This window comes from Oryctolagus cuniculus, chromosome 8 (assembly GCF_051225735.1).
Source record: "Oryctolagus cuniculus isolate XC-2025 breed Fujian yellow rabbit chromosome 8, ASM5122573v1, whole genome shotgun sequence".
In the NCBI taxonomy this organism is placed as follows: domain Eukaryota; kingdom Metazoa; phylum Chordata; class Mammalia; order Lagomorpha; family Leporidae; genus Oryctolagus; species Oryctolagus cuniculus.
The window spans coordinates 28,644,004-28,668,985 of NC_142874.1; the positions used below are offsets into that span (position 1 = coordinate 28,644,004).

General features: G+C 64.2%; 1 protein-coding gene across 12 annotated transcripts in view; it reads left to right on the forward strand.

Annotated features, from left to right (window-relative positions):
- Positions 1-24,982, forward strand: part of LOC138848171 (uncharacterized) — an 87,377-nt gene that overhangs the window by 57,326 nt on the left and 5,069 nt on the right. For all 12 annotated transcript variants that reach the window (XM_089302206.1, XM_089302208.1, XM_089302207.1 and 9 more), the window contains 13 exons: positions 762-878; positions 2,421-2,543; positions 4,086-4,202; positions 5,745-5,861; positions 7,404-7,520; positions 9,062-9,178; positions 10,720-10,860; positions 12,402-12,518; positions 14,061-14,207; positions 15,749-15,895; positions 17,437-17,577; positions 19,119-19,235; positions 20,777-20,887. In XM_089302206.1, coding sequence (XP_089158332.1) covers positions 762-878; positions 2,421-2,543; positions 4,086-4,202; positions 5,745-5,861; positions 7,404-7,520; positions 9,062-9,178; positions 10,720-10,860; positions 12,402-12,518; positions 14,061-14,207; positions 15,749-15,895; positions 17,437-17,577; positions 19,119-19,235; positions 20,777-20,887 — 1,629 coding nt within the window. The remainder of the gene's footprint in view (positions 1-761; positions 879-2,420; positions 2,544-4,085; positions 4,203-5,744; positions 5,862-7,403; positions 7,521-9,061; positions 9,179-10,719; positions 10,861-12,401; positions 12,519-14,060; positions 14,208-15,748; positions 15,896-17,436; positions 17,578-19,118; positions 19,236-20,776; positions 20,888-24,982) is intronic.

Sequence of the window (24,982 nt, forward strand, 5' to 3'; positions counted from 1 at the left end):
CAGTGTCCTGGATGGGCCAGTTCCCAGTCGTGCGCTCGTGGCCCAGACCAGACCCGGGCTGGTGTGTGGAGCCAGCCACGCGGGCCCGTCTGTCCTGCGTGCCCTGAGTGGGCGCAGATGAGAGAGGGCGCGGTTGCTCCGTCCGCTTTTCTCCCCTCTCGCCCCCATGCGGGGAGCCGTCCAGCGAGGCCTGGCTGGACTGAGCCCGTGCCGGACACGGTGCTCCGTTGCCGTCCTGGAGGGCCCAGAGGATTGCTCGAGGTGTGCCCACCAGGCCCCTCCCCTGAGACAGGGGGCTGGGTGCCGTCAGGTTCTTTCTTGGCTGCCCCTGGAACCCGGAGGTGGCCCTTGCCTGGTTCCTGGATCCTTTCACTTCCCCTTCCTCGTCGCCTTGCCGTGTGGAAGGGAAGGGCCGCTCTTAGCCCGCCAGCCCTGGCCAAGGAGGGGAACCCACTCGGAGGGTGGGGTGGCACCAAGGCCTTGCGCGGCCCAACGCACAAGGGGGGGACGGCGCGCCCTGCTGCGGGCCCTCGCCCTGGCCCCGGTGCCACCAGTTTCCCTTGGCCGGGATTCTTTGTGGCCTAGGCAGGCAGGCGCCCGTGCTGTCTCCACTCTGACCTAGGCACCCACCCACATGAGGCGTCGGGAGGTGTGGGGCCGGGAGAACATTGCTCTGCCTGGTTTCCTAGGCGGAGGCAGGTGTGTTGTCGGCAGAGACCCTCACTCAGGCCAAGTGCGTGATGTCTCTTCTTCTTCCGCAGACGCCGAGCCCGGCACCCGGGAACCTGTTCCGGACGTGCCGCTCCCAACCATGACTCCCAGCACCGAGGAGGCTGACCACGACCACGACCACGACCCCGACCACGACCACGACCACGGTAGGGGCCCGTGTGCCTTGTGTCCTCTGCCCCTGGGAGCCCGCTGGGTTGCCGGGGCTCCTTGAGCGAGAACGGGCTTTCCTATTGCCTCCGGGACCGGGAAGGTGTCGCCATGCGATTCCTTGTCCCGAAACGCTGGCCTGTGCTCTGGAGCTGCGGGGACGTCCTCGGGGCTCTGCCCGGGAAGGATGTGCTCCCTGGGGAGAGAGGGGCCGCGGTGCGAGTCAGGCGCTCCGAGACGGGGCCGTGTGTCCTCCCGGGTGCTCTGGTTGGCTGCACGCTGCCTGGGCCTGTCCGCAGGTTGTCCGTTTCTCTGCGTGGTGGTCTGCTAACCCGTGCGGGAGGGGCGTAGGCTTCCCCGCCCCCCACGTCTGCTCCCGCCATGACCCACCCCGGGGGTCTGGTGCAGCACTCCCAGCCCGCATGCCTGGCGTCGCCACGGAGGCTGCGAGTGCAGAAGCCTCATGGGACCCGGCGTGGAGTGCCCCACTGCCCCTGGTGGCCCAGTGTGCGCAGCGGACTTAGGCGCGGGCACGCTGGGCTCCGCGAGGGTGGTGCTCTGTGCCTCTGCCTCTCCTGAGACGTCCTTGCCTTCCTCTTGGCGTTGGCTGGTCTCCGAGCTCCCGGGACAGCGTCCAGGAGGCGTGGCCGCTGCCTGAGGACAAGTCCTCGATGTGCCCTCTGACGCTGGCACGAGCGTGTTCTGGACCCGTGCCGTGCCCCCAGGCAGCTGGGGAGTTGTCTGCCTTGTAGTGCGGCGGGCCACCAGGAGAATCTGACCCAGTGTCCTGGATGGGCCAGTTCCCAGTCGTGCGCTCGTGGCCCAGACCAGACCCGGGCTGGTGTGTGGAGCCAGCCACGCGGGCCCGTCTGTCCTGCGTGCCCTGAGTGGGCGCAGATGAGAGAGGGCGCGGTTGCTCCGTCCGCTTTTCTCCCCTCTCGCCCCCATGCGGGGAGCCGTCCAGCGAGGCCTGGCTGGACTGAGCCCGTGCCGGACACGGTGCTCCGTTGCCGTCCTGGAGGGCCCAGAGGATTGCTCGAGGTGTGCCCACCAGGCCCCTCCCCTGAGACAGGGGGCTGGGTGCCGTCAGGTTCTTTCTTGGCTGCCCCTGGAACCCGGAGGTGGCCCTTGCCTGGTTCCTGGATCCTTTCACTTCCCCTTCCTCGTCGCCTTGCCGTGTGGAAGGGAAGGGCCGCTCTTAGCCCGCCAGCCCTGGCCAAGGAGGGGAACCCACTCGGAGGGTGGGGTGGCACCAAGGCCTTGCGCGGCCCAACGCACAAGGGGGGGACGGCGCGCCCTGCTGCGGGCCCTCGCCCTGGCCCCGGTGCCACCAGTTTCCCTTGGCCGGGATTCTTTGTGGCCTAGGCAGGCAGGCGCCCGTGCTGTCTCCACTCTGACCTAGGCACCCACCCACATGAGGCGTCGGGAGGTGTGGGGCCGGGAGAACATTGCTCTGCCTGGTTTCCTAGGCGGAGGCAGGTGTGTTGTCGGCAGAGACCCTCACTCAGGCCAAGTGCGTGATGTCTCTTCTTCTTCCGCAGACGCCGAGCCCGGCACCCGGGAACCTGTTCCGGACGTGCCGCTCCCAACCATGACTCCCAGCACCGAGGAGGCTGACCACGACCACGACCACGACCCCGACCACGACCACGACCACGACCACGGTAGGGGCCCGTGTGCCTTGTGTCCTCTGCCCCTGGGAGCCCGCTGGGTTGCCGGGGCTCCTTGAGCGAGAACGGGCTTTCCTATTGCCTCCGGGACCGGGAAGGTGTCGCCATGCGATTCCTTGTCCCGAAACGCTGGCCTGTGCTCTGGAGCTGCGGGGACGTCCTCGGGGCTCTGCCCGGGAAGGATGTGCTCCCTGGGGAGAGAGGGGCCGCGGTGCGAGTCAGGCGCTCCGAGACGGGGCCGTGTGTCCTCCCGGGTGCTCTGGTTGGCTGCACGCTGCCTGGGCCTGTCCGCAGGTTGTCCGTTTCTCTGCGTGGTGGTCTGCTAACCCGTGCGGGAGGGGCGTAGGCTTCCCCGCCCCCCACGTCTGCTCCCGCCATGACCCACCCCGGGGGTCTGGTGCAGCACTCCCAGCCCGCATGCCTGGCGTCGCCACGGAGGCTGCGAGTGCAGAAGCCTCATGGGACCCGGCGTGGAGTGCCCCACTGCCCCTGGTGGCCCAGTGTGCGCAGCGGACTTAGGCGCGGGCACGCTGGGCTCCGCGAGGGTGGTGCTCTGTGCCTCTGCCTCTCCTGAGACGTCCTTGCCTTCCTCTTGGCGTTGGCTGGTCTCCGAGCTCCCGGGACAGCGTCCAGGAGGCGTGGCCGCTGCCTGAGGACAAGTCCTCGATGTGCCCTCTGACGCTGGCACGAGCGTGTTCTGGACCCGTGCCGTGCCCCCAGGCAGCTGGGGAGTTGTCTGCCTTGTAGTGCGGCGGGCCACCAGGAGAATCTGACCCAGTGTCCTGGATGGGCCAGTTCCCAGTCGTGCGCTCGTGGCCCAGACCAGACCCGGGCTGGTGTGTGGAGCCAGCCACGCGGGCCCGTCTGTCCTGCGTGCCCTGAGTGGGCGCAGATGAGAGAGGGCGCGGTTGCTCCGTCCGCTTTTCTCCCCTCTCGCCCCCATGCGGGGAGCCGTCCAGCGAGGCCTGGCTGGACTGAGCCCGTGCCGGACACGGTGCTCCGTTGCCGTCCTGGAGGGCCCAGAGGATTGCTCGAGGTGTGCCCACCAGGCCCCTCCCCTGAGACAGGGGGCTGGGTGCCGTCAGGTTCTTTCTTGGCTGCCCCTGGAACCCGGAGGTGGCCCTTGCCTGGTTCCTGGATCCTTTCACTTCCCCTTCCTCGTCGCCTTGCCGTGTGGAAGGGAAGGGCCGCTCTTAGCCCGCCAGCCCTGGCCAAGGAGGGGAACCCACTCGGAGGGTGGGGTGGCACCAAGGCCTTGCGCGGCCCAACGCACAAGGGGGGGACGGCGCGCCCTGCTGCGGGCCCTCGCCCTGGCCCCGGTGCCACCAGTTTCCCTTGGCCGGGATTCTTTGTGGCCTAGGCAGGCAGGCGCCCGTGCTGTCTCCACTCTGACCTAGGCACCCACCCACATGAGGCGTCGGGAGGTGTGGGGCCGGGAGAACATTGCTCTGCCTGGTTTCCTAGGCGGAGGCAGGTGTGTTGTCGGCAGAGACCCTCACTCAGGCCAAGTGCGTGATGTCTCTTCTTCTTCCGCAGACGCCGAGCCCGGCACCCGGGAACCTGTTCCGGACGTGCCGCTCCCAACCATGACTCCCAGCACCGAGGAGGCTGACCACGACCACGACCACGACCCCGACCACGACCACGACCACGGTAGGGGCCCGTGTGCCTTGTGTCCTCTGCCCCTGGGAGCCCGCTGGGTTGCCGGGGCTCCTTGAGCGAGAACGGGCTTTCCTATTGCCTCCGGGACCGGGAAGGTGTCGCCATGCGATTCCTTGTCCCGAAACGCTGGCCTGTGCTCTGGAGCTGCGGGGACGTCCTCGGGGCTCTGCCCGGGAAGGATGTGCTCCCTGGGGAGAGAGGGGCCGCGGTGCGAGTCAGGCGCTCCGAGACGGGGCCGTGTGTCCTCCCGGGTGCTCTGGTTGGCTGCACGCTGCCTGGGCCTGTCCGCAGGTTGTCCGTTTCTCTGCGTGGTGGTCTGCTAACCCGTGCGGGAGGGGCGTAGGCTTCCCCGCCCCCCACGTCTGCTCCCGCCATGACCCACCCCGGGGGTCTGGTGCAGCACTCCCAGCCCGCATGCCTGGCGTGGCCACGGAGGCTGCGAGTGCAGAAGCCTCATGGGACCCGGCGTGGAGTGCCCCACTGCCCCTGGTGGCCCAGTGTGCGCAGCGGACTTAGGCGCGGGCACGCTGGGCTCCGCGAGGGTGGTGCTCTGTGCCTCTGCCTCTCCTGAGACGTCCTTGCCTTCCTCTTGGCGTTGGCTGGTCTCCGAGCTCCCGGGACAGCGTCCAGGAGGCGTGGCCGCTGCCTGAGGACAAGTCCTCGATGTGCCCTCTGACGCTGGCACGAGCGTGTTCTGGACCCGTGCCGTGCCCCCAGGCAGCTGGGGAGTTGTCTGCCTTGTAGTGCGGCGGGCCACCAGGAGAATCTGACCCAGTGTCCTGGATGGGCCAGTTCCCAGTCGTGCGCTCGTGGCCCAGACCAGACCCGGGCTGGTGTGTGGAGCCAGCCACGCGGGCCCGTCTGTCCTGCGTGCCCTGAGTGGGCGCAGATGAGAGAGGGCGCGGTTGCTCCGTCCGCTTTTCTCCCCTCTCGCCCCCATGCGGGGAGCCGTCCAGCGAGGCCTGGCTGGACTGAGCCCGTGCCGGACACGGTGCTCCGTTGCCGTCCTGGAGGGCCCAGAGGATTGCTCGAGGTGTGCCCACCAGGCCCCTCCCCTGAGACAGGGGGCTGGGTGCCGTCAGGTTCTTTCTTGGCTGCCCCTGGAACCCGGAGGTGGCCCTTGCCTGGTTCCTGGATCCTTTCACTTCCCCTTCCTCGTCGCCTTGCCGTGTGGAAGGGAAGGGCCGCTCTTAGCCCGCCAGCCCTGGCCAAGGAGGGGAACCCACTCGGAGGGTGGGGTGGCACCAAGGCCTTGCGCGGCCCAACGCACAAGGGGGGGACGGCGCGCCCTGCTGCGGGCCCTCGCCCTGGCCCCGGTGCCACCAGTTTCCCTTGGCCGGGATTCTTTGTGGCCTAGGCAGGCAGGCGCCCGTGCTGTCTCCACTCTGACCTAGGCACCCACCCACATGAGGCGTCGGGAGGTGTGGGGCCGGGAGAACATTGCTCTGCCTGGTTTCCTAGGCGGAGGCAGGTGTGTTGTCGGCAGAGACCCTCACTCAGGCCAAGTGCGTGATGTCTCTTCTTCTTCCGCAGACGCCGAGCCCGGCACCCGGGAACCTGTTCCGGACGTGCCGCTCCCAACCATGACTCCCAGCACCGAGGAGGCTGACCACGACCACGACCACGACCCCGACCACGACCACGACCACGGTAGGGGCCCGTGTGCCTTGTGTCCTCTGCCCCTGGGAGCCCGCTGGGTTGCCGGGGCTCCTTGAGCGAGAACGGGCTTTCCTATTGCCTCCGGGACCGGGAAGGTGTCGCCATGCGATTCCTTGTCCCGAAACGCTGGCCTGTGCTCTGGAGCTGCGGGGACGTCCTCGGGGCTCTGCCCGGGAAGGATGTGCTCCCTGGGGAGAGAGGGGCCGCGGTGCGAGTCAGGCGCTCCGAGACGGGGCCGTGTGTCCTCCCGGGTGCTCTGGTTGGCTGCACGCTGCCTGGGCCTGTCCGCAGGTTGTCCGTTTCTCTGCGTGGTGGTCTGCTAACCCGTGCGGGAGGGGCGTAGGCTTCCCCGCCCCCCACGTCTGCTCCCGCCATGACCCACCCCGGGGGTCTGGTGCAGCACTCCCAGCCCGCATGCCTGGCGTCGCCACGGAGGCTGCGAGTGCAGAAGCCTCATGGGACCCGGCGTGGAGTGCCCCACTGCCCCTGGTGGCCCAGTGTGCGCAGCGGACTTAGGCGCGGGCACGCTGGGCTCCGCGAGGGTGGTGCTCTGTGCCTCTGCCTCTCCTGAGACGTCCTTGCCTTCCTCTTGGCGTTGGCTGGTCTCCGAGCTCCCGGGACAGCGTCCAGGAGGCGTGGCCGCTGCCTGAGGACAAGTCCTCGATGTGCCCTCTGACGCTGGCACGAGCGTGTTCTGGACCCGTGCCGTGCCCCCAGGCAGCTGGGGAGTTGTCTGCCTTGTAGTGCGGCGGGCCACCAGGAGAATCTGACCCAGTGTCCTGGATGGGCCAGTTCCCAGTCGTGCGCTCGTGGCCCAGACCAGACCCGGGCTGGTGTGTGGAGCCAGCCACGCGGGCCCGTCTGTCCTGCGTGCCCTGAGTGGGCGCAGATGAGAGAGGGCGCGGTTGCTCCGTCCGCTTTTCTCCCCTCTCGCCCCCATGCGGGGAGCCGTCCAGCGAGGCCTGGCTGGACTGAGCCCGTGCCGGACACGGTGCTCCGTTGCCGTCCTGGAGGGCCCAGAGGATTGCTCGAGGTGTGCCCACCAGGCCCCTCCCCTGAGACAGGGGGCTGGGTGCCGTCAGGTTCTTTCTTGGCTGCCCCTGGAACCCGGAGGTGGCCCTTGCCTGGTTCCTGGATCCTTTCACTTCCCCTTCCTCGTCGCCTTGCCGTGTGGAAGGGAAGGGCCGCTCTTAGCCCGCCAGCCCTGGCCAAGGAGGGGAACCCACTCGGAGGGTGGGGTGGCACCAAGGCCTTGCGCGGCCCAACGCACAAGGGGGGGACGGCGCGCCCTGCTGCGGGCCCTCGCCCTGGCCCCGGTGCCACCAGTTTCCCTTGGCCGGGATTCTTTGTGGCCTAGGCAGGCAGGCGCCCGTGCTGTCTCCACTCTGACCTAGGCACCCACCCACATGAGGCGTCGGGAGGTGTGGGGCCGGGAGAACATTGCTCTGCCTGGTTTCCTAGGCGGAGGCAGGTGTGTTGTCGGCAGAGACCCTCACTCAGGCCAAGTGCGTGATGTCTCTTCTTCTTCCGCAGACGCCGAGCCCGGCACCCGGGAACCTGTTCCGGACGTGCCGCTCCCAACCATGACTCCCAGCACCGAGGAGGCTGACCACGACCACGACCACGACCCCGACCACGACCACGACCACGGTAGGGGCCCGTGTGCCTTGTGTCCTCTGCCCCTGGGAGCCCGCTGGGTTGCCGGGGCTCCTTGAGCGAGAACGGGCTTTCCTATTGCCTCCGGGACCGGGAAGGTGTCGCCATGCGATTCCTTGTCCCGAAACGCTGGCCTGTGCTCTGGAGCTGCGGGGACGTCCTCGGGGCTCTGCCCGGGAAGGATGTGCTCCCTGGGGAGAGAGGGGCCGCGGTGCGAGTCAGGCGCTCCGAGACGGGGCCGTGTGTCCTCCCGGGTGCTCTGGTTGGCTGCACGCTGCCTGGGCCTGTCCGCAGGTTGTCCGTTTCTCTGCGTGGTGGTCTGCTAACCCGTGCGGGAGGGGCGTAGGCTTCCCCGCCCCCCACGTCTGCTCCCGCCATGACCCACCCCGGGGGTCTGGTGCAGCACTCCCAGCCCGCATGCCTGGCGTCGCCACGGAGGCTGCGAGTGCAGAAGCCTCATGGGACCCGGCGTGGAGTGCCCCACTGCCCCTGGTGGCCCAGTGTGCGCAGCGGACTTTGGCGCGGGCACGCTGGGCTCCGCGAGGGTGGTGCTCTGTGCCTCTGCCTCTCCTGAGACGTCCTTGCCTTCCTCTTGGCGTTGGCTGGTCTCCGAGCTCCCGGGACAGCGTCCAGGAGGCGTGGCCGCTGCCTGAGGACAAGTCCTCGATGTGCCCTCTGACGCTGGCACGAGCGTGTTCTGGACCCGTGCCGTGCCCCCAGGCAGCTGGGGAGTTGTCTGCCTTGTAGTGCGGCGGGCCACCAGGAGAATCTGACCCAGTGTCCTGGATGGGCCAGTTCCCAGTCGTGCGCTCGTGGCCCAGACCAGACCCGGGCTGGTGTGTGGAGCCAGCCACGCGGGCCCGTCTGTCCTGCGTGCCCTGAGTGGGCGCAGATGAGAGAGGGCGCGGTTGCTCCGTCCGCTTTTCTCCCCTCTCGCCCCCATGCGGGGAGCCGTCCAGCGAGGCCTGGCTGGACTGAGCCCGTGCCGGACACGGTGCTCCGTTGCCGTCCTGGAGGGCCCAGAGGATTGCTCGAGGTGTGCCCACCAGGCCCCTCCCCTGAGACAGGGGGCTGGGTGCCGTCAGGTTCTTTCTTGGCTGCCCCTGGAACCCGGAGGTGGCCCTTGCCTGGTTCCTGGATCCTTTCACTTCCCCTTCCTCGTCGCCTTGCCGTGTGGAAGGGAAGGGCCGCTCTTAGCCCGCCAGCCCTGGCCAAGGAGGGGAACCCACTCGGAGGGTGGGGTGGCACCAAGGCCTTGCGCGGCCCAACGCACAAGGGGGGACGGCGCGCCCTGCTGCGGGCCCTCGCCCTGGCCCCGGTGCCACCACTTTCCCTTGGCCGGGATTCTTTGTGGCCTAGGCAGGCAGGCGCCCGTGCTGTCTCCACTCTGACCTAGGCACCCACCCACATGAGGCATCGGGAGGTGTGGGGCCGGGAGAACATTGCTCTGCCTGGTTTCCTAGGCGGAGGCAGGTGTGTTGTCGGCAGAGACCCTCACTCAGGCCAAGTGCGTGATGTCTCTTCTTCTTCCGCAGACGCCGAGCCCGGCACCCGGGAACCTGTTCCGGACGTGCCGCTCCCAACCATGACTCCCAGCACCGAGGAGGCTGACCACGACCACGACCACGACCACGACCACGACCACGACCACGGTAGGGGCCCGTGTGCCTTTTGTCCTCTGCCCCTGGGAGCCCGCTGGGTTGCCGGGGCTCCTTGAGTGAGAACGGGCTTTCCTATTGCCTCCGGGACCGGGAAGGTGTCGCCATGCGATTCCTTGTCCCGAAACGCTGGCCTGTGCTCTGGAGCTGCGGGGACGTCCTCGGGGCTCTGCCCGGGAAGGATGTGCTCCCTGGGGAGAGAGGGGCCACGGTGCGAGTCAGGCGCTCCGAGACGGGGCCGTGTGTCCTCCCGGGTGCTCTGGTTGGCTGCACGCTGCCTGGGCCTGTCCGCAGGTTGTCCGTTTCTCTGCGTGGTGGTCTGCTAACCCGTGCGGGAGGGGCGTAGGCTTCCCCGCCCCCCACGTCTGCTCCCGCCATGACCCACCCCGGGGGTCTGGTGCAGCACTCCCAGCCCGCATGCCTGGCGTGGCCACGGAGGCTGCGAGTGCAGAAGCCTCATGGGACCCGGCGTGGAGTGCCCCACTGCCCCTGGTGGCCCAGTGTGCGCAGCGGACTTAGGCGCGGGCACGCTGGGCTCCGCGAGGGTGGTGCTCTGTGCCTCTGCCTCTCCTGAGACGTCCTTGCCTTCCTCTTGGCGTTGGCTGGTCTCCGAGCTCCCGGGACAGTGTCCAGGAGGCGTGGCCGCTGCCTGAGGACAAGTCCTCGATGTGCCCTCTGACGCTGGCACGAGCGTGTTCTGGACCCGTGCCGTGCCCCCAGGCAGCTGGGGAGTTGTCTGCCTTGTAGTGCGGCGGGCCACCAGGAGAATCTGACCCAGTGTCCTGGATGGGCCAGTTCCCAGTCGTGCGCTCGTGGCCCAGACCAGACCCGGGCTGGTGTGTGGAGCCAGCCACGCGGGCCCGTCTGTCCTGCGTGCCCTGAGTGGGCGCAGATGAGAGAGGGCGCGGTTGCTCCGTCCGCTTTTCTCCCCTCTCGCCCCCATGCGGGGAGCCGTCCAGCGAGGCCTGGCTGGACTGAGCCCGTGCCGGACACGGTGCTCCGTTGCCGTCCTGGAGGGCCCAGAGGATTGCTCGAGGTGTGCCCACCAGGCCCCTCCCCTGAGACAGGGGGCTGGGTGCCGTCAGGTTCTTTCTTGGCTGCCCCTGGAACCCGGAGGTGGCCCTTGCCTGGTTCCTGGATCCTTTCACTTCCCCTTCCTCGTCGCCTTGCCGTGTGGAAGGGAAGGGCCGCTCTTAGCCCGCCAGCCCTGGCCAAGGAGGGGAACCCACTCGGAGGGTGGGGTGGCACCAAGGCCTTGCGCGGCCCAACGCACAAGGGGGGACGGCGCGCCCTGCTGCGGGCCCTCGCCCTGGCCCCGGTGCCACCAGTTTCCCTTGGCCGGGATTCTTTGTGGCCTAGGCAGGCAGGCGCCCGTGCTGTCTCCACTCTGACCTAGGCACCCACCCACATGAGGCGTCGGGAGGTGTGGGGCCGGGAGAACATTGCTCTGCCTGGTTTCCTAGGCGGAGGCAGGTGTGTTGTCGGCAGAGACCCTCACTCAGGCCAAGTGCGTGATGTCTCTTCTTCTTCCGCAGACGCCGAGCCCGGCACCCGGGAACCTGTTCCGGACGTGCCGCTCCCAACCATGACTCCCAGCACCGAGGAGGCTGACCACGACCACGACCACGACCACGACCACGACCACGACCCCGACCCCGACCCCGACCACGACCACGGTAGGGGCCCGTGTGCCTTGTGTCCTCTGCCCCTGGGAGCCCGCTGGGTTGCCGGGGCTCCTTGAGCGAGAACGGGCTTTCCTATTGCCTCCGGGACCGGGAAGGTGTCGCCATGCGATTCCTTGTCCCGAAACGCTGGCCTGTGCTCTGGAGCTGCGGGGACGTCCTCGGGGCTCTGCCCGGGAAGGATGTGCTCCCTGGGGAGAGAGGGGCCGCGGTGCGAGTCAGGCGCTCCGAGACGGGGCCGTGTGTCCTCCCGGGTGCTCTGGTTGGCTGCACGCTGCCTGGGCCTGTCCGCAGGTTGTCCGTTTCTCTGCGTGGTGGTCTGCTAACCCGTGCGGGAGGGGCGTAGGCTTCCCCGCCCCCCACGTCTGCTCCCGCCATGACCCACCCCGGGGGTCTGGTGCAGCACTCCCAGCCCGCATGCCTGGCGTGGCCACGGAGGCTGCGAGTGCAGAAGCCTCATGGGACCCGGCGTGGAGTGCCCCACTGCCCCTGGTGGCCCAGTGTGCGCAGCGGACTTAGGCGCGGGCACGCTGGGCTCCGCGAGGGTGGTGCTCTGTGCCTCTGCCTCTCCTGAGACGTCCTTGCCTTCCTCTTGGCGTTGGCTGGTCTCCGAGCTCCCGGGACAGTGTCCAGGAGGCGTGGCCGCTGCCTGAGGACAAGTCCTCGATGTGCCCTCTGACGCTGGCACGAGCGTGTTCTGGACCCGTGCCGTGCCCCCAGGCAGCTGGGGAGTTGTCTGCCTTGTAGTGCGGCGGGCCACCAGGAGAATCTGACCCAGTGTCCTGGATGGGCCAGTTCCCAGTCGTGCGCTCGTGGCCCAGACCAGACCCGGGCTGGTGTGTGGAGCCAGCCACGCGGGCCCGTCTGTCCTGCGTGCCCTGAGTGGGCGCAGATGAGAGAGGGCGCGGTTGCTCCGTCCGCTTTTCTCCCCTCTCGCCCCCATGCGGGGAGCCGTCCAGCGAGGCCTGGCTGGACTGAGCCCGTGCCGGACACGGTGCTCCGTTGCCGTCCTGGAGGGCCCAGAGGATTGCTCGAGGTGTGCCCACCAGGCCCCTCCCCTGAGACAGGGGGCTGGGTGCCGTCAGGTTCTTTCTTGGCTGCCCCTGGAACCCGGAGGTGGCCCTTGCCTGGTTCCTGGATCCTTTCACTTCCCCTTCCTCGTCGCCTTGCCGTGTGGAAGGGAAGGGCCGCTCTTAGCCCGCCAGCCCTGGCCAAGGAGGGGAACCCACTCGGAGGGTGGGGTGGCACCAAGGCCTTGCGCGGCCCAACGCACAAGGGGGGACGGCGCGCCCTGCTGCGGGCCCTCGCCCTGGCCCCGGTGCCACCACTTTCCCTTGGCCGGGATTCTTTGTGGCCTAGGCAGGCAGGCGCCCGTGCTGTCTCCACTCTGACCTAGGCACCCACCCACATGAGGCGTCGGGAGGTGTGGGGCCGGGAGAACATTGCTCTGCCTGGTTTCCTAGGCGGAGGCAGGTGTGTTGTCGGCAGAGACCCTCACTCAGGCCAAGTGCGTGATGTCTCTTCTTCTTCCGCAGACGCCGAGCCCGGCACCCGGGAACCTGTTCCGGACGTGCCGCTCCCAACCATGACTCCCAGCACCGAGGAGGCTGACCACGACCACGACCACGACCCCGACCACGACCACGACCACGGTAGGGGCCCGTGTGCCTTGTGTCCTCTGCCCCTGGGAGCCCGCTGGGTTGCCGGGGCTCCTTGAGCGAGAACGGGCTTTCCTATTGCCTCCGGGACCGGGAAGGTGTCGCCATGCGATTCCTTGTCCCGAAACGCTGGCCTGTGCTCTGGAGCTGCGGGGACGTCCTCGGGGCTCTGCCCGGGAAGGATGTGCTCCCTGGGGAGAGAGGGGCCGCGGTGCGAGTCAGGCGCTCCGAGACGGGGCCGTGTGTCCTCCCGGGTGCTCTGGTTGGCTGCACGCTGCCTGGGCCTGTCCGCAGGTTGTCCGTTTCTCTGCGTGGTGGTCTGCTAACCCGTGCGGGAGGGGCGTAGGCTTCCCCGCCCCCCACGTCTGCTCCCGCCATGACCCACCCCGGGGGTCTGGTGCAGCACTCCCAGCCCGCATGCCTGGCTTCGCCACGGAGGCTGCGAGTGCAGAAGCCTCATGGGACCCGGCGTGGAGTGCCCCACTGCCCCTGGTGGCCCAGTGTGCGCAGCGGACTTAGGCGCGGGCACGCTGGGCTCCGCGAGGGTGGTGCTCTGTGCCTCTGCCTCTCCTGAGACGTCCTTGCCTTCCTCTTGGCGTTGGCTGGTCTCCGAGCTCCCGGGACAGCGTCCAGGAGGCGTGGCCGCTGCCTGAGGACAAGTCCTCGATGTGCCCTCTGACGCTGGCACGAGCGTGTTCTGGACCCGTGCCGTGCCCCCAGGCAGCTGGGGAGTTGTCTGCCTTGTAGTGCGGCGGGCCACCAGGAGAATCTGACCCAGTGTCCTGGATGGGCCAGTTCCCAGTCGTGCGCTCGTGGCCCAGACCAGACCCGGGCTGGTGTGTGGAGCCAGCCACGCGGGCCCGTCTGTCCTGCGTGCCCTGAGTGGGCGCAGATGAGAGAGGGCGCGGTTGCTCCGTCCGCTTTTCTCCCCTCTCGCCCCCATGCGGGGAGCCGTCCAGCGAGGCCTGGCTGGACTGAGCCCGTGCCGGACACGGTGCTCCGTTGCCGTCCTGGAGGGCCCAGAGGATTGCTCGAGGTGTGCCCACCAGGCCCCTCCCCTGAGACAGGGGGCTGGGTGCCGTCAGGTTCTTTCTTGGCTGCCCCTGGAACCCGGAGGTGGCCCTTGCCTGGTTCCTGGATCCTTTCACTTCCCCTTCCTCGTCGCCTTGCCGTGTGGAAGGGAAGGGCCGCTCTTAGCCCGCCAGCCCTGGCCAAGGAGGGGAACCCACTCGGAGGGTGGGGTGGCACCAAGGCCTTGCGCGGCCCAACGCACAAGGGGGGGACGGCGCGCCCTGCTGCGGGCCCTCGCCCTGGCCCCGGTGCCACCAGTTTCCCTTGGCCGGGATTCTTTGTGGCCTAGGCAGGCAGGCGCCCGTGCTGTCTCCACTCTGACCTAGGCACCCACCCACATGAGGCGTCGGGAGGTGTGGGGCCGGGAGAACATTGCTCTGCCTGGTTTCCTAGGCGGAGGCAGGTGTGTTGTCGGCAGAGACCCTCACTCAGGCCAAGTGCGTGATGTCTCTTCTTCTTCCGCAGACGCCGAGCCCGGCACCCGGGAACCTGTTCCGGACGTGCCGCTCCCAACCATGACTCCCAGCACCGAGGAGGCTGACCACGACCACGACCACGACCACGACCACGACCACGACCACGACCACGACCACGACCACGACCACGACCACGGTAGGGGCCCGTGTGCCTTGTGTCCTCTGCCCCTGGGAGCCCGCTGGGTTGCCGGGGCTCCTTGAGCGAGAACGGGCTTTCCTATTGCCTCCGGGACCGGGAAGGTGTCGCCATGCGATTCCTTGTCCCGAAACGCTGGCCTGTGCTCTGGAGCTGCGGGGACGTCCTCGGGGCTCTGCCCGGGAAGGATGTGCTCCCTGGGGAGAGAGGGGCCGCGGTGCGAGTCAGGCGCTCCGAGACGGGGCCGTGTGTCCTCCCGGGTGCTCTGGTTGGCTGCACGCTGCCTGGGCCTGTCCGCAGGTTGTCCGTTTCTCTGCGTGGTGGTCTGCTAACCCGTGCGGGAGGGGCGTAGGCTTCCCCGCCCCCCACGTCTGCTCCCGCCATGACCCACCCCGGGGGTCTGGTGCAGCACTCCCAGCCCGCATGCCTGGCTTCGCCACGGAGGCTGCGAGTGCAGAAGCCTCATGGGACCCGGCGTGGAGTGCCCCACTGCCCCTGGTGGCCCAGTGTGCGCAGCGGACTTAGGCGCGGGCACGCTGGGCTCCGCGAGGGTGGTGCTCTGTGCCTCTGCCTCTCCTGAGACGTCCTTGCCTTCCTCTTGGCGTTGGCTGGTCTCCGAGCTCCCGGGACAGCGTCCAGGAGGCGTGGCCGCTGCCTGAGGACAAGTCCTCGATGTGCCCTCTGACGCTGGCACGAGCGTGTTCTGGACCCGTGCCGTGCCCCCAGGCAGCTGGGGAGTTGTCTGCCTTGTAGTGCGGCGGGCCACCAGGAGAATCTGACCCAGTGTCCTGGATGGGCCAGTTCCCAGTCGTGCGCTCGTGGCCCAGACCAGACCCGGGCTGGTGTGTGGAGCCAGCCACGCGGGCCCGTCTGTCCTGCGTGCCCTGAGTGGGCGCAGATGAGAGAGGGCGCGGTTGCTCCGTCCGCTTTTCTCCCCTCTCGCCCCCATGCGGGGAGCCGTCCAGCGAGGCCTGGCTGGACTGAGCCCGTGCCGGACACGGTGCTCCGTTGCCGTCCTGGAGGGCCCAGAGGATTGCTCGAGGTGTGCCCACCAGGCCCCTCCCCTGAGACAGGGGGCTGGGTGCCGTCAGGTTCTTTCTTGGCTGCCCCTGGAACCCGGAGGTGGCCCTTGCCTGGTTCCTGGATCCTTTCACTTCCCCTTCCTCGTCGCCTTGCCGTGTGGAAGGGAAGGGCCGCTCTTAGCCCGCCAGCCCTGGCCAAGGAGGGGAACCCACTCGGAGGGTGGGGTGGCACCAAGGCCTTGCGCGGCCCAACGCACAAGGGGGGACGGCGCGCCCTGCTGCGGGCCCTCGCCCTGGCCCCGGTGCCACCAGTTTCCCTTGGCCGGGATTCTTTGTGGCCTAGGCAGGCAGGCGCCCGTGCTGTCTCCACTCTGACCTAGGCACCCACCCACATGAGGCGTCGGGAGGTGTGGGGCCGGGAGAACATTGCTCTGCCTGGTTTCCTAGGCGGAGGCAGGTGTGTTGTCGGCAGAGACCCTCACTCAGGCCAAGTGCGTGATGTCTCTTCTTCTTCCGCAGACGCCGAGCCCGGCACCCGGGAACCTGTTCCGGACGTGCCGCTCCCAACCATGACTCCCAGCACCGAGGAGGCTGACCACGACCACGACCACGACCACGACCACGACCCCGACCCCGACCCCGACCACGACCACGACCACGACCACGGTAGGGGCCCGTGTGCCTTGTGTCCTCTGCCCCTGGGAGCCCGCTGGGTTGCCGGGGCTCCTTGAGCGAGAACGGGCTTTCCTATTGCCTCCGGGACCGGGAAGGTGTCGCCATGCGATTCCTTGTCCCGAAACGCTGGCCTGTGCTCTGGAGCTGCGGGGACGTCCTCGGGGCTCTGCCCGGGAAGGATGTGCTCCCTGGGGAGAGAGGGGCCGCGGTGCGAGTCAGGCGCTCCGAGACGGGGCCGTGTGTCCTCCCGGGTGCTCTGGTTGGCTGCACGCTGCCTGGGCCTGTCCGCAGGTTGTCCGTTTCTCTGCGTGGTGGTCTGCTAACCCGTGCGGGAGGGGCGTAGGCTTCCCCGCCCCCCACGTCTGCTCCCGCCATGACCCACCCCGGGGGTCTGGTGCAGCACTCCCAGCCCGCATGCCTGGCGTCGCCACGGAGGCTGCGAGTGCAGAAGCCTCATGGGACCCGGCGTGGAGTGCCCCACTGCCCCTGGTGGCCCAGTGTGCGCAGCGGACTTAGGCGCGGGCACGCTGGGCTCCGCGAGGGTGGTGCTCTGTGCCTCTGCCTCTCCTGAGACGTCCTTGCCTTCCTCTTGGCGTTGGCTGGTCTCCGAGCTCCCGGGACAGCGTCCAGGAGGCGTGGCCGCTGCCTGAGGACAAGTCCTCGATGTGCCCTCTGACGCTGGCACGAGCGTGTTCTGGACCCGTGCCGTGCCCCCAGGCAGCTGGGGAGTTGTCTGCCTTGTAGTGCGGCGGGCCACCAGGAGAATCTGACCCAGTGTCCTGGATGGGCCAGTTCCCAGTCGTGCGCTCGTGGCCCAGACCAGACCCGGGCTGGTGTGTGGAGCCAGCCACGCGGGCCCGTCTGTCCTGCGTGCCCTGAGTGGGCGCAGATGAGAGAGGGCGCGGTTGCTCCGTCCGCTTTTCTCCCCTCTCGCCCCCATGCGGGGAGCCGTCCAGCGAGGCCTGGCTGGACTGAGCCCGTGCCGGACACGGTGCTCCGTTGCCGTCCTGGAGGGCCCAGAGGATTGCTCGAGGTGTGCCCACCAGGCCCCTCCCCTGAGACAGGGGGCTGGGTGCCGTCAGGTTCTTTCTTGGCTGCCCCTGGAACCCGGAGGTGGCCCTTGCCTGGTTCCTGGATCCTTTCACTTCCCCTTCCTCGTCGCCTTGCCGTGTGGAAGGGAAGGGCCGCTCTTAGCCCGCCAGCCCTGGCCAAGGAGGGGAACCCACTCGGAGGGTGGGGTGGCACCAAGGCCTTGCGCGGCCCAACGCACAAGGGGGGACGGCGCGCCCTGCTGCGGGCCCTCGCCCTGGCCCCGGTGCCACCAGTTTCCCTTGGCCGGGATTCTTTGTGGCCTAGGCAGGCAGGCGCCCGTGCTGTCTCCACTCTGACCTAGGCACCCACCCACATGAGGCGTCGGGAGGTGTGGGGCCGGGAGAACATTGCTCTGCCTGGTTTCCTAGGCGGAGGCAGGTGTGTTGTCGGCAGAGACCCTCACTCAGGCCAAGTGCGTGATGTCTCTTCTTCTTCCGCAGACGCCGAGCCCGGCACCCGGGAACCTGTTCCGGACGTGCCGCTCCCAACCATGACTCCCAGCACCGAGGAGGCTGACCACGACCACGACCACGACCACGACCACGACCCCGACCCCGACCACGACCACGACCACGACCACGGTAGGGGCCCGTGTGCCTTGTGTCCTCTGCCCCTGGGAGCCCGCTGGGTTGCCGGGGCTCCTTGAGCGAGAACGGGCTTTCCTATTGCCTCCGGGACCGGGAAGGTGTCGCCATGCGATTCCTTGTCCCGAAACGCTGGCCTGTGCTCTGGAGCTGCGGGGACGTCCTCGGGGCTCTGCCCGGGAAGGATGTGCTCCCTGGGGAGAGAGGGGCCGCGGTGCGAGTCAGGCGCTCCGAGACGGGGCCGTGTGTCCTCCCGGGTGCTCTGGTTGGCTGCACGCTGCCTGGGCCTGTCCGCAGGTTGTCCGTTTCTCTGCGTGGTGGTCTGCTAACCCGTGCGGGAGGGGCGTAGGCTTCCCCGCCCCCCACGTCTGCTCCCGCCATGACCCACCCCGGGGGTCTGGTGCAGCACTCCCAGCCCGCATGCCTGGCGTCGCCACGGAGGCTGCGAGTGCAGAAGCCTCATGGGACCCGGCGTGGAGTGCCCCACTGCCCCTGGTGGCCCAGTGTGCGCAGCGGACTTAGGCGCGGGCACGCTGGGCTCCGCGAGGGTGGTGCTCTGTGCCTCTGCCTCTCCTGAGACGTCCTTGCCTTCCTCTTGGCGTTGGCTGGTCTCCGAGCTCCCGGGACAGCGTCCAGGAGGCGTGGCCGCTGCCTGAGGACAAGTCCTCGATGTGCCCTCTGACGCTGGCACGAGCGTGTTCTGGACCCGTGCCGTGCCCCCAGGCAGCTGGGGAGTTGTCTGCCTTGTAGTGCGGCGGGCCACCAGGAGAATCTGACCCAGTGTCCTGGATGGGCCAGTTCCCAGTCGTGCGCTCGTGGCCCAGACCAGACCCGGGCTGGTGTGTGGAGCCAGCCACGCGGGCCCGTCTGTCCTGCGTGCCCTGAGTGGGCGCAGATGAGAGAGGGCGCGGTTGCTCCGTCCGCTTTTCTCCCCTCTCGCCCCCATGCGGGGAGCCGTCCAGCGAGGCCTGGCTGGACTGAGCCCGTGCCGGACACGGTGCTCCGTTGCCGTCCTGGAGGGCCCAGAGGATTGCTCGAGGTGTGCCCACCAGGCCCCTCCCCTGAGACAGGGGGCTGGGTGCCGTCAGGTTCTTTCTTGGCTGCCCCTGGAACCCGGAGGTGGCCCTTGCCTGGTTCCTGGATCCTTTCACTTCCCCTTCCTCGTCGCCTTGCCGTGTGGAAGGGAAGGGCCGCTCTTAGCCCGCCAGCCCTGGCCAAGGAGGGGAACCCACTCGGAGGGTGGGGTGGCACCAAGGCCTTGCGCGGCCCAACGCACAAGGGGGGACGGCGCGCCCTGCTGCGGGCCCTCGCCCTGGCCCCGGTGCCACCAGTTTCCCTTGGCCGGGATTCTTTGTGGCCTAGGCAGGCAGGCGCCCGTGCTGTCTCCACTCTGACCTAGGCACCCACCCACATGAGGCGTCGGGAGGTGTGGGGCCGGGAGAACATTGCTCTGCCTGGTTTCCTAGGCGGAGGCAGGTGTGTTGTCGGCAGAGACCCTCACTCAGGCCAAGTGCGTGATGTCTCTTCTTCTTCCGCAGACGCCGAGCCCGGCACCCGGGAACCTGTTCCGGACGTGCCGCTCCCAACCATGACTCCCAGCACCGAGGAGGCTGACCACGACCACGACCACGACCCCGACCACGACCACGACCACGGTAGGGGCCCGTGTGCCTTGTGTCCTCTGCCCCTGGGAGCCCGCTGGGTTGCCGGGGCTCCTTGAGCGAGAACGGGCTTTCCTATTGCCTCCGGGACCGGGAAGGTGTCGCCATGCGATTCCTTGTCCCGAAACGCTGGCCTGTGCTCTGGAGCTGCGGGGACGTCCTCGGGGCTCTGCCCGGGAAGGATGTGCTCCCTGGGGAGAGAGGGGCCGCGGTGCGAGTCAGGCGCTCCGAGACGGGGCCGTGTGTCCTCCCGGGTGCTCTGGTTGGCTGCACGCTGCCTGGGCCTGTCCGCAGGTTGTCCGTTTCTCTGCGTGGTGGTCTGCTAACCCGTGCGGGAGGGGCGTAGGCTTCCCCGCCCCCCACGTCTGCTCCCGCCATGACCCACCCCGGGGGTCTGGTGCAGCACTCCCAGCCCGCATGCCTGGCGTCGCCACGGAGGCTGCGAGTGCAGAAGCCTCATGGGACCCGGCGTGGAGTGCCCCACTGCCCCTGGTGGCCCAGTGTGCGCAGCGGACTTAGGCGCGGGCACGCTGGGCTCCGCGAGGGTGGTGCTCTGTGCCTCTGCCTCTCCTGAGACGTCCTTGCCTTCCTCTTGGCGTTGGCTGGTCTCCGAGCTCCCGGGACAGCGTCCAGGAGGCGTGGCCGCTGCCTGAGGACAAGTCCTCGATGTGCCCTCTGACGCTGGCACGAGCGTGTTCTGGACCCGTGCCGTGCCCCCAGGCAGCTGGGGAGTTGTCTGCCTTGTAGTGCGGCGGGCCACCAGGAGAATCTGACCCAGTGTCCTGGATGGGCCAGTTCCCAGTCGTGCGCTCGTGGCCCAGACCAGACCCGGGCTGGTGTGTGGAGCCAGCCACGCGGGCCCGTCTGTCCTGCGTGCCCTGAGTGGGCGCAGATGAGAGAGGGCGCGGTTGCTCCGTCCGCTTTTCTCCCCTCTCGCCCCCATGCGGGGAGCCGTCCAGCGAGGCCTGGCTGGACTGAGCCCGTGCCGGACACGGTGCTCCGTTGCCGTCCTGGAGGGCCCAGAGGATTGCTCGAGGTGTGCCCACCAGGCCCCTCCCCTGAGACAGGGGGCTGGGTGCCGTCAGGTTCTTTCTTGGCTGCCCCTGGAACCCGGAGGTGGCCCTTGCCTGGTTCCTGGATCCTTTCACTTCCCCTTCCTCGTCGCCTTGCCGTGTGGAAGGGAAGGGCCGCTCTTAGCCCGCCAGCCCTGGCCAAGGAGGGGAACCCACTCGGAGGGTGGGGTGGCACCAAGGCCTTGCGCGGCCCAACGCACAAGGGGGGACGGCGCGCCCTGCTGCGGGCCCTCGCCCTGGCCCCGGTGCCACCAGTTTCCCTTGGCCGGGATTCTTTGTGGCCTAGGCAGGCAGGCGCCCGTGCTGTCTCCACTCTGACCTAGGCACCCACCCACATGAGGCGTCGGGAGGTGTGGGGCCGGGAGAACATTGCTCTGCCTGGTTTCCTAGGCGGAGGCAGGTGTGTTGTCGGCAGAGACCCTCACTCAGGCCAAGTGCGTGATGTCTCTTCTTCTTCCGCAGACGCCGAGCCCGGCACCCGGGAACCTGTTCCGGACGTGCCGCTCCCAACCATGACTCCCAGCACCGAGGAGGCTGACCACGACCACGACCCCGACCACGACCACGACCACGGTAGGGGCCCGTGTGCCTTGTGTCCTCTGCCCCTGGGAGCCCGCTGGGTTGCCGGGGCTCCTTGAGCGAGAACGGGCTTTCCTATTGCCTCCGGGACTGGGAAGCTTCTGCAAAGTGCTTCCTTGTTACCAGAAGGTGTCCTGTGACCTAGGATTTCTCTGTCTTTTGCTTACATAGATCTTTCATTTTTTCCTCCAGTGTTTGTACTGCCTTTAACGCTGCTTTTTCAGTCTGTTTTGCTTCGATTTTCCTCACCTTCCTTAAAGGTTTCCCTTTTTTTTTTTTTTGTCTCTGAGTGGTACAGTTTTCTCTGACTCTCTGTGCCCATTTTGCCTTTGCACTGTAATATGTACTTTGTTTCCTGTAATTTGCCATGATTCAGGACATTTTTCTCAGTGACCTCTTTCTGTGAATCCAAGATTTTCTGTTTCATTCTGGTTTTTTGTAGGTTCTGTGGTCTCTAATCTTGTTACAGATCGTTGTCCCCAAACTTGTAGCGCCCCCATTTGAACTTAGGAACAATCTGTTTGGCTCATGTGTGGTTTGTGCTTTAGAGTTACTGCTGTTGTTCCTTTTTGACGTGACATTTTTGTGGTGGAATGTTATTGCTAAGTGTCTCCTTTTCTGAAAATATGTCTGTGTTTTCTACCTGTTTTGGAATCTTCATCCTTCTGCTTAACATGGATGCGTTTCTTCAGTGTAGAAGTGCTCGTGTGCAAGTCGTGTCCTCCATGACTGCCTTTTGTCCTCGTGAGTCCTATCATTGGCTGAACACTGCTGCATAACGACTCGGCATTTTTGAATGTTCGCAGAGCCTTTTAGTTTTTCTTCCTTACTCTTTAGTTAGGAAGTTATTTTTTGTTACTCTATACTAATGCTGAATGAAATCTGTCTTCTCAGTCACTCAGTTCAGTATGCCTGGATCCTTCCATGGATGAAATAATAGCAGAACTCTAATCAAGTGTCAAGTCTTCTCGCTGAACCTAATGCTCCAGTGTGCAGTGGAGCCAACCTGCACCTATATTTGCATGTTGTTCCATTCCTGTGTTCCCCATTCGAACATTTGTAAATATAGTAGAAAATTTTTCAGATATTGTCTGAGATGGTACCAAACTAAAAAACACTCTTGGACTACCTGTCACTTTACTTGTCTCCCAGGTAGACACCATTTGTGCCATTTGTATGTTACCAGATCTCTCATTACATCTTTCTCTATTCTTTGGCTGTCTGGAATTGTCTTTGCAATTAGGAGTATCAAGATATGTCCCTGGACAGAAAGAAAACCTTTAAGAATGAGTGGAGCGCAGGAAATGATTTTACTCTAGCTGTTTGAAATCCATGAGCCATTTCCCATAATGCATGTTTGCATGTACAGGAACATGAGTCAGAATTGTCAGGAACATCCATTGTGAGTGTGTTCATCTCTGTGTTTCAGAAATACTGATTTTATTCCTCTCTGATGTGAAAAATCACCGAGGACTTATTTTCTTTCCCTTACCGAAAGACCTGATGATTACATGGGAATCTGACATTTAGGATGGTCTGATAACTGATCAAACTCCAAATGTGTCCAATGATGCTAGCACCAGTCTCCCTTTGGGTACACTTCTGTTCTAACCTCTGTTCTCTTGAGCACTTGATGTGCTCAAATACCAGAATGCCTTACAAGTTCCTTTGATATTCTCTGCTGATCCTTTCTCTGAACACTAGGGGTTGCTTTTTCAATTTTTCCTTTGTGTTTCTTAGGTTGCTGGAAACCTTTGATGTTCTGGCCTGGAAGGATAGAGTTCCTAGGTACAACACTGCCCCTGGGGCACATTTACTGAGACAGCCAGTTTGCTTCCTGTGGCTCTACACTCAGTATGCGCTTCCCAAGATCACAAAGATGTTCAGTTTCTCTCTCCTTATGCTTTTGCAGCTGTTTATGGTCACTGCAATGCTTGGTACACAAGTTCTATACCACCACGTGCCACACACTTTTTTCCTTGTAGTATTCTAGCTTTGCATTTGGTACTTCTGATATGTAGTTGATTCTTAGTTTATGATGTCTCAGAAACCTCCAGAAAGTGTTGATTTTGAGTGCCATTTGCTGGGATGTCAAATCATTGATTTGCTTGTAATAGCAGGTTGAGTGTGTTTTCTCAACCTATCCGAAGACACTTTTAGGTATATCTGCAGCGGAGTCAATCTAACCAACTTGGAAATCCTAACCATTGCCACACATATACCTGGTCCAAATCCTCCATGCGAAGAGAAGGGCATGCCTGAGCTTGGCATGTGTCAGCCGTGTCATTTGTATTCTGTCTATTGCTTTACTGAAGAGTCGGCATGGTTGCTTAGTAGCTTGTCGCATCCTATCTACATTTCTGGAGCCCTCCATGAAGGATAAACTTGCCTAAATATTTGCATGACTTTGTCATGTTGAATTTAAGTCTTCAGTTGCTGTCCAGGAGGGACCCGATCCCTGATGGAGTTATCCATGTGGCTCCTGTACTAGGACAGTGGGTTGTGCATCATATTGTTCTTTCGTGGCTCCCACTGGGACATGGAGAGAGCACTTCCTGAATTACTGGATCCTTTCTTTTCATCTATGACTGTTGTCTCATTTTCTCCAAGTGGAAGGGAAATTCTTTAAACTCAAATGATTGGCAAGGACATAAACCTCTAAGAATGATTTTCACCTTGCCAGTTGTTTTTCTCTCAAAACATGACAACATCTCCCCATTTTCTCCTAATTTGGATTTTTGTAGACTTACCCTTATTATGTCTCAGAAAACTTGTGCACATCCACATTATGAGAATGTGTTGTTTGGGTTGGAGATCACTTCTGTTCCTGCTTTCTGACATGGAGTTGGATCTGCATCTGAAAATCTGCTTAGGCAACTTTTGTTTTTTCTTCCACAGGAAGTATGATAGTCTCACTGGAGTCAAACCCAGAATCAGGCATGGTGACTGAGCAGAGCCTTCCAGTGGCAAATGATACCATGCCTCAGCTCAGTAGGGGTCCATATGTTTTATGTCCTCTGATCTATGAGATGCTGAAGATTTCACGTGGCATAAGTTCTGAGAACTCCTCTTCAGTGTGTCTGCCATGCTTTCAAGATAATGCTGAGAGCTGCTTTTCCCAGAACGTTTGGCTATGTTTTCTTAATGTTCCTGAAACCTTTAGTTTCTGCCACGGAAGGACGTATTTCCTCGATAGAGATTTGCCCATGTGACACCTGTACAAGACCGTCATGTGGAAGCGCATCATCTCTCACTGGCCAACAGCTGCACATTCTATGGGCACTTTGCAAGTTACCAGAAACTTTGCGATTGTCTATCTTTACCCCTTTGCTATAGCCTAAGGTCATCTGATGCTTTGTTCTCAGCTGCTGTTCAAATACAAATAAAACATCTTGAAGAAATTTAAAATAGGAATTGTTTAACAACTCTCCTATCTATCTGTTTTGTTCTCATGCATTTTCCTTTACTTCTGTTTTGGGGTACCATAAAGTTCATGAGAATCATCATTATGAATTAAACATGGTGGGATGTAAAATAATTTATGTTACACCATGTGCATATTGATATGGGTCTGTTTTCTGAAAACATCATTAGACAGCCTTAGTTCTTTCCATCAACAGAATAAGTAACACCACAATGGAAATCCAATCAGTGTCAAGGTGTGTGACTGACCATGATCTTCACTGTGTGAATATTCAGCCCGAATCTAGAGTGGGACCACACTTTCCTTTTGCACTTTATCTTCTTAGTTACTGAAAAGCACTTTGGTGTATTTCCTTAGGATTTCTTCTTACTTCCATACAGTTTCTTTAAGTTTACACAAAGAATCCATTTTCAAAATGTTCATGTGACCACTAACTTGACTCGGTCTCTTCGGTTGTTCTCCAGGAAGGATGGAATTGCTCAGCAGAGATTGTCCTTGAGGGCTCTAATCTAAGGCAAAGCTTTTGTTTCATGTTGTTCTCTGTGTGGCTCCCAGCAGAACACGGAATGGGCACTTTCCAAGTTACCGTATCCTTTCCTTTTGTCTATACCTGGCTTTTTCTTTATTGAGGGGTGTTTGCAATTGGTAAGTCACAAACGATATTT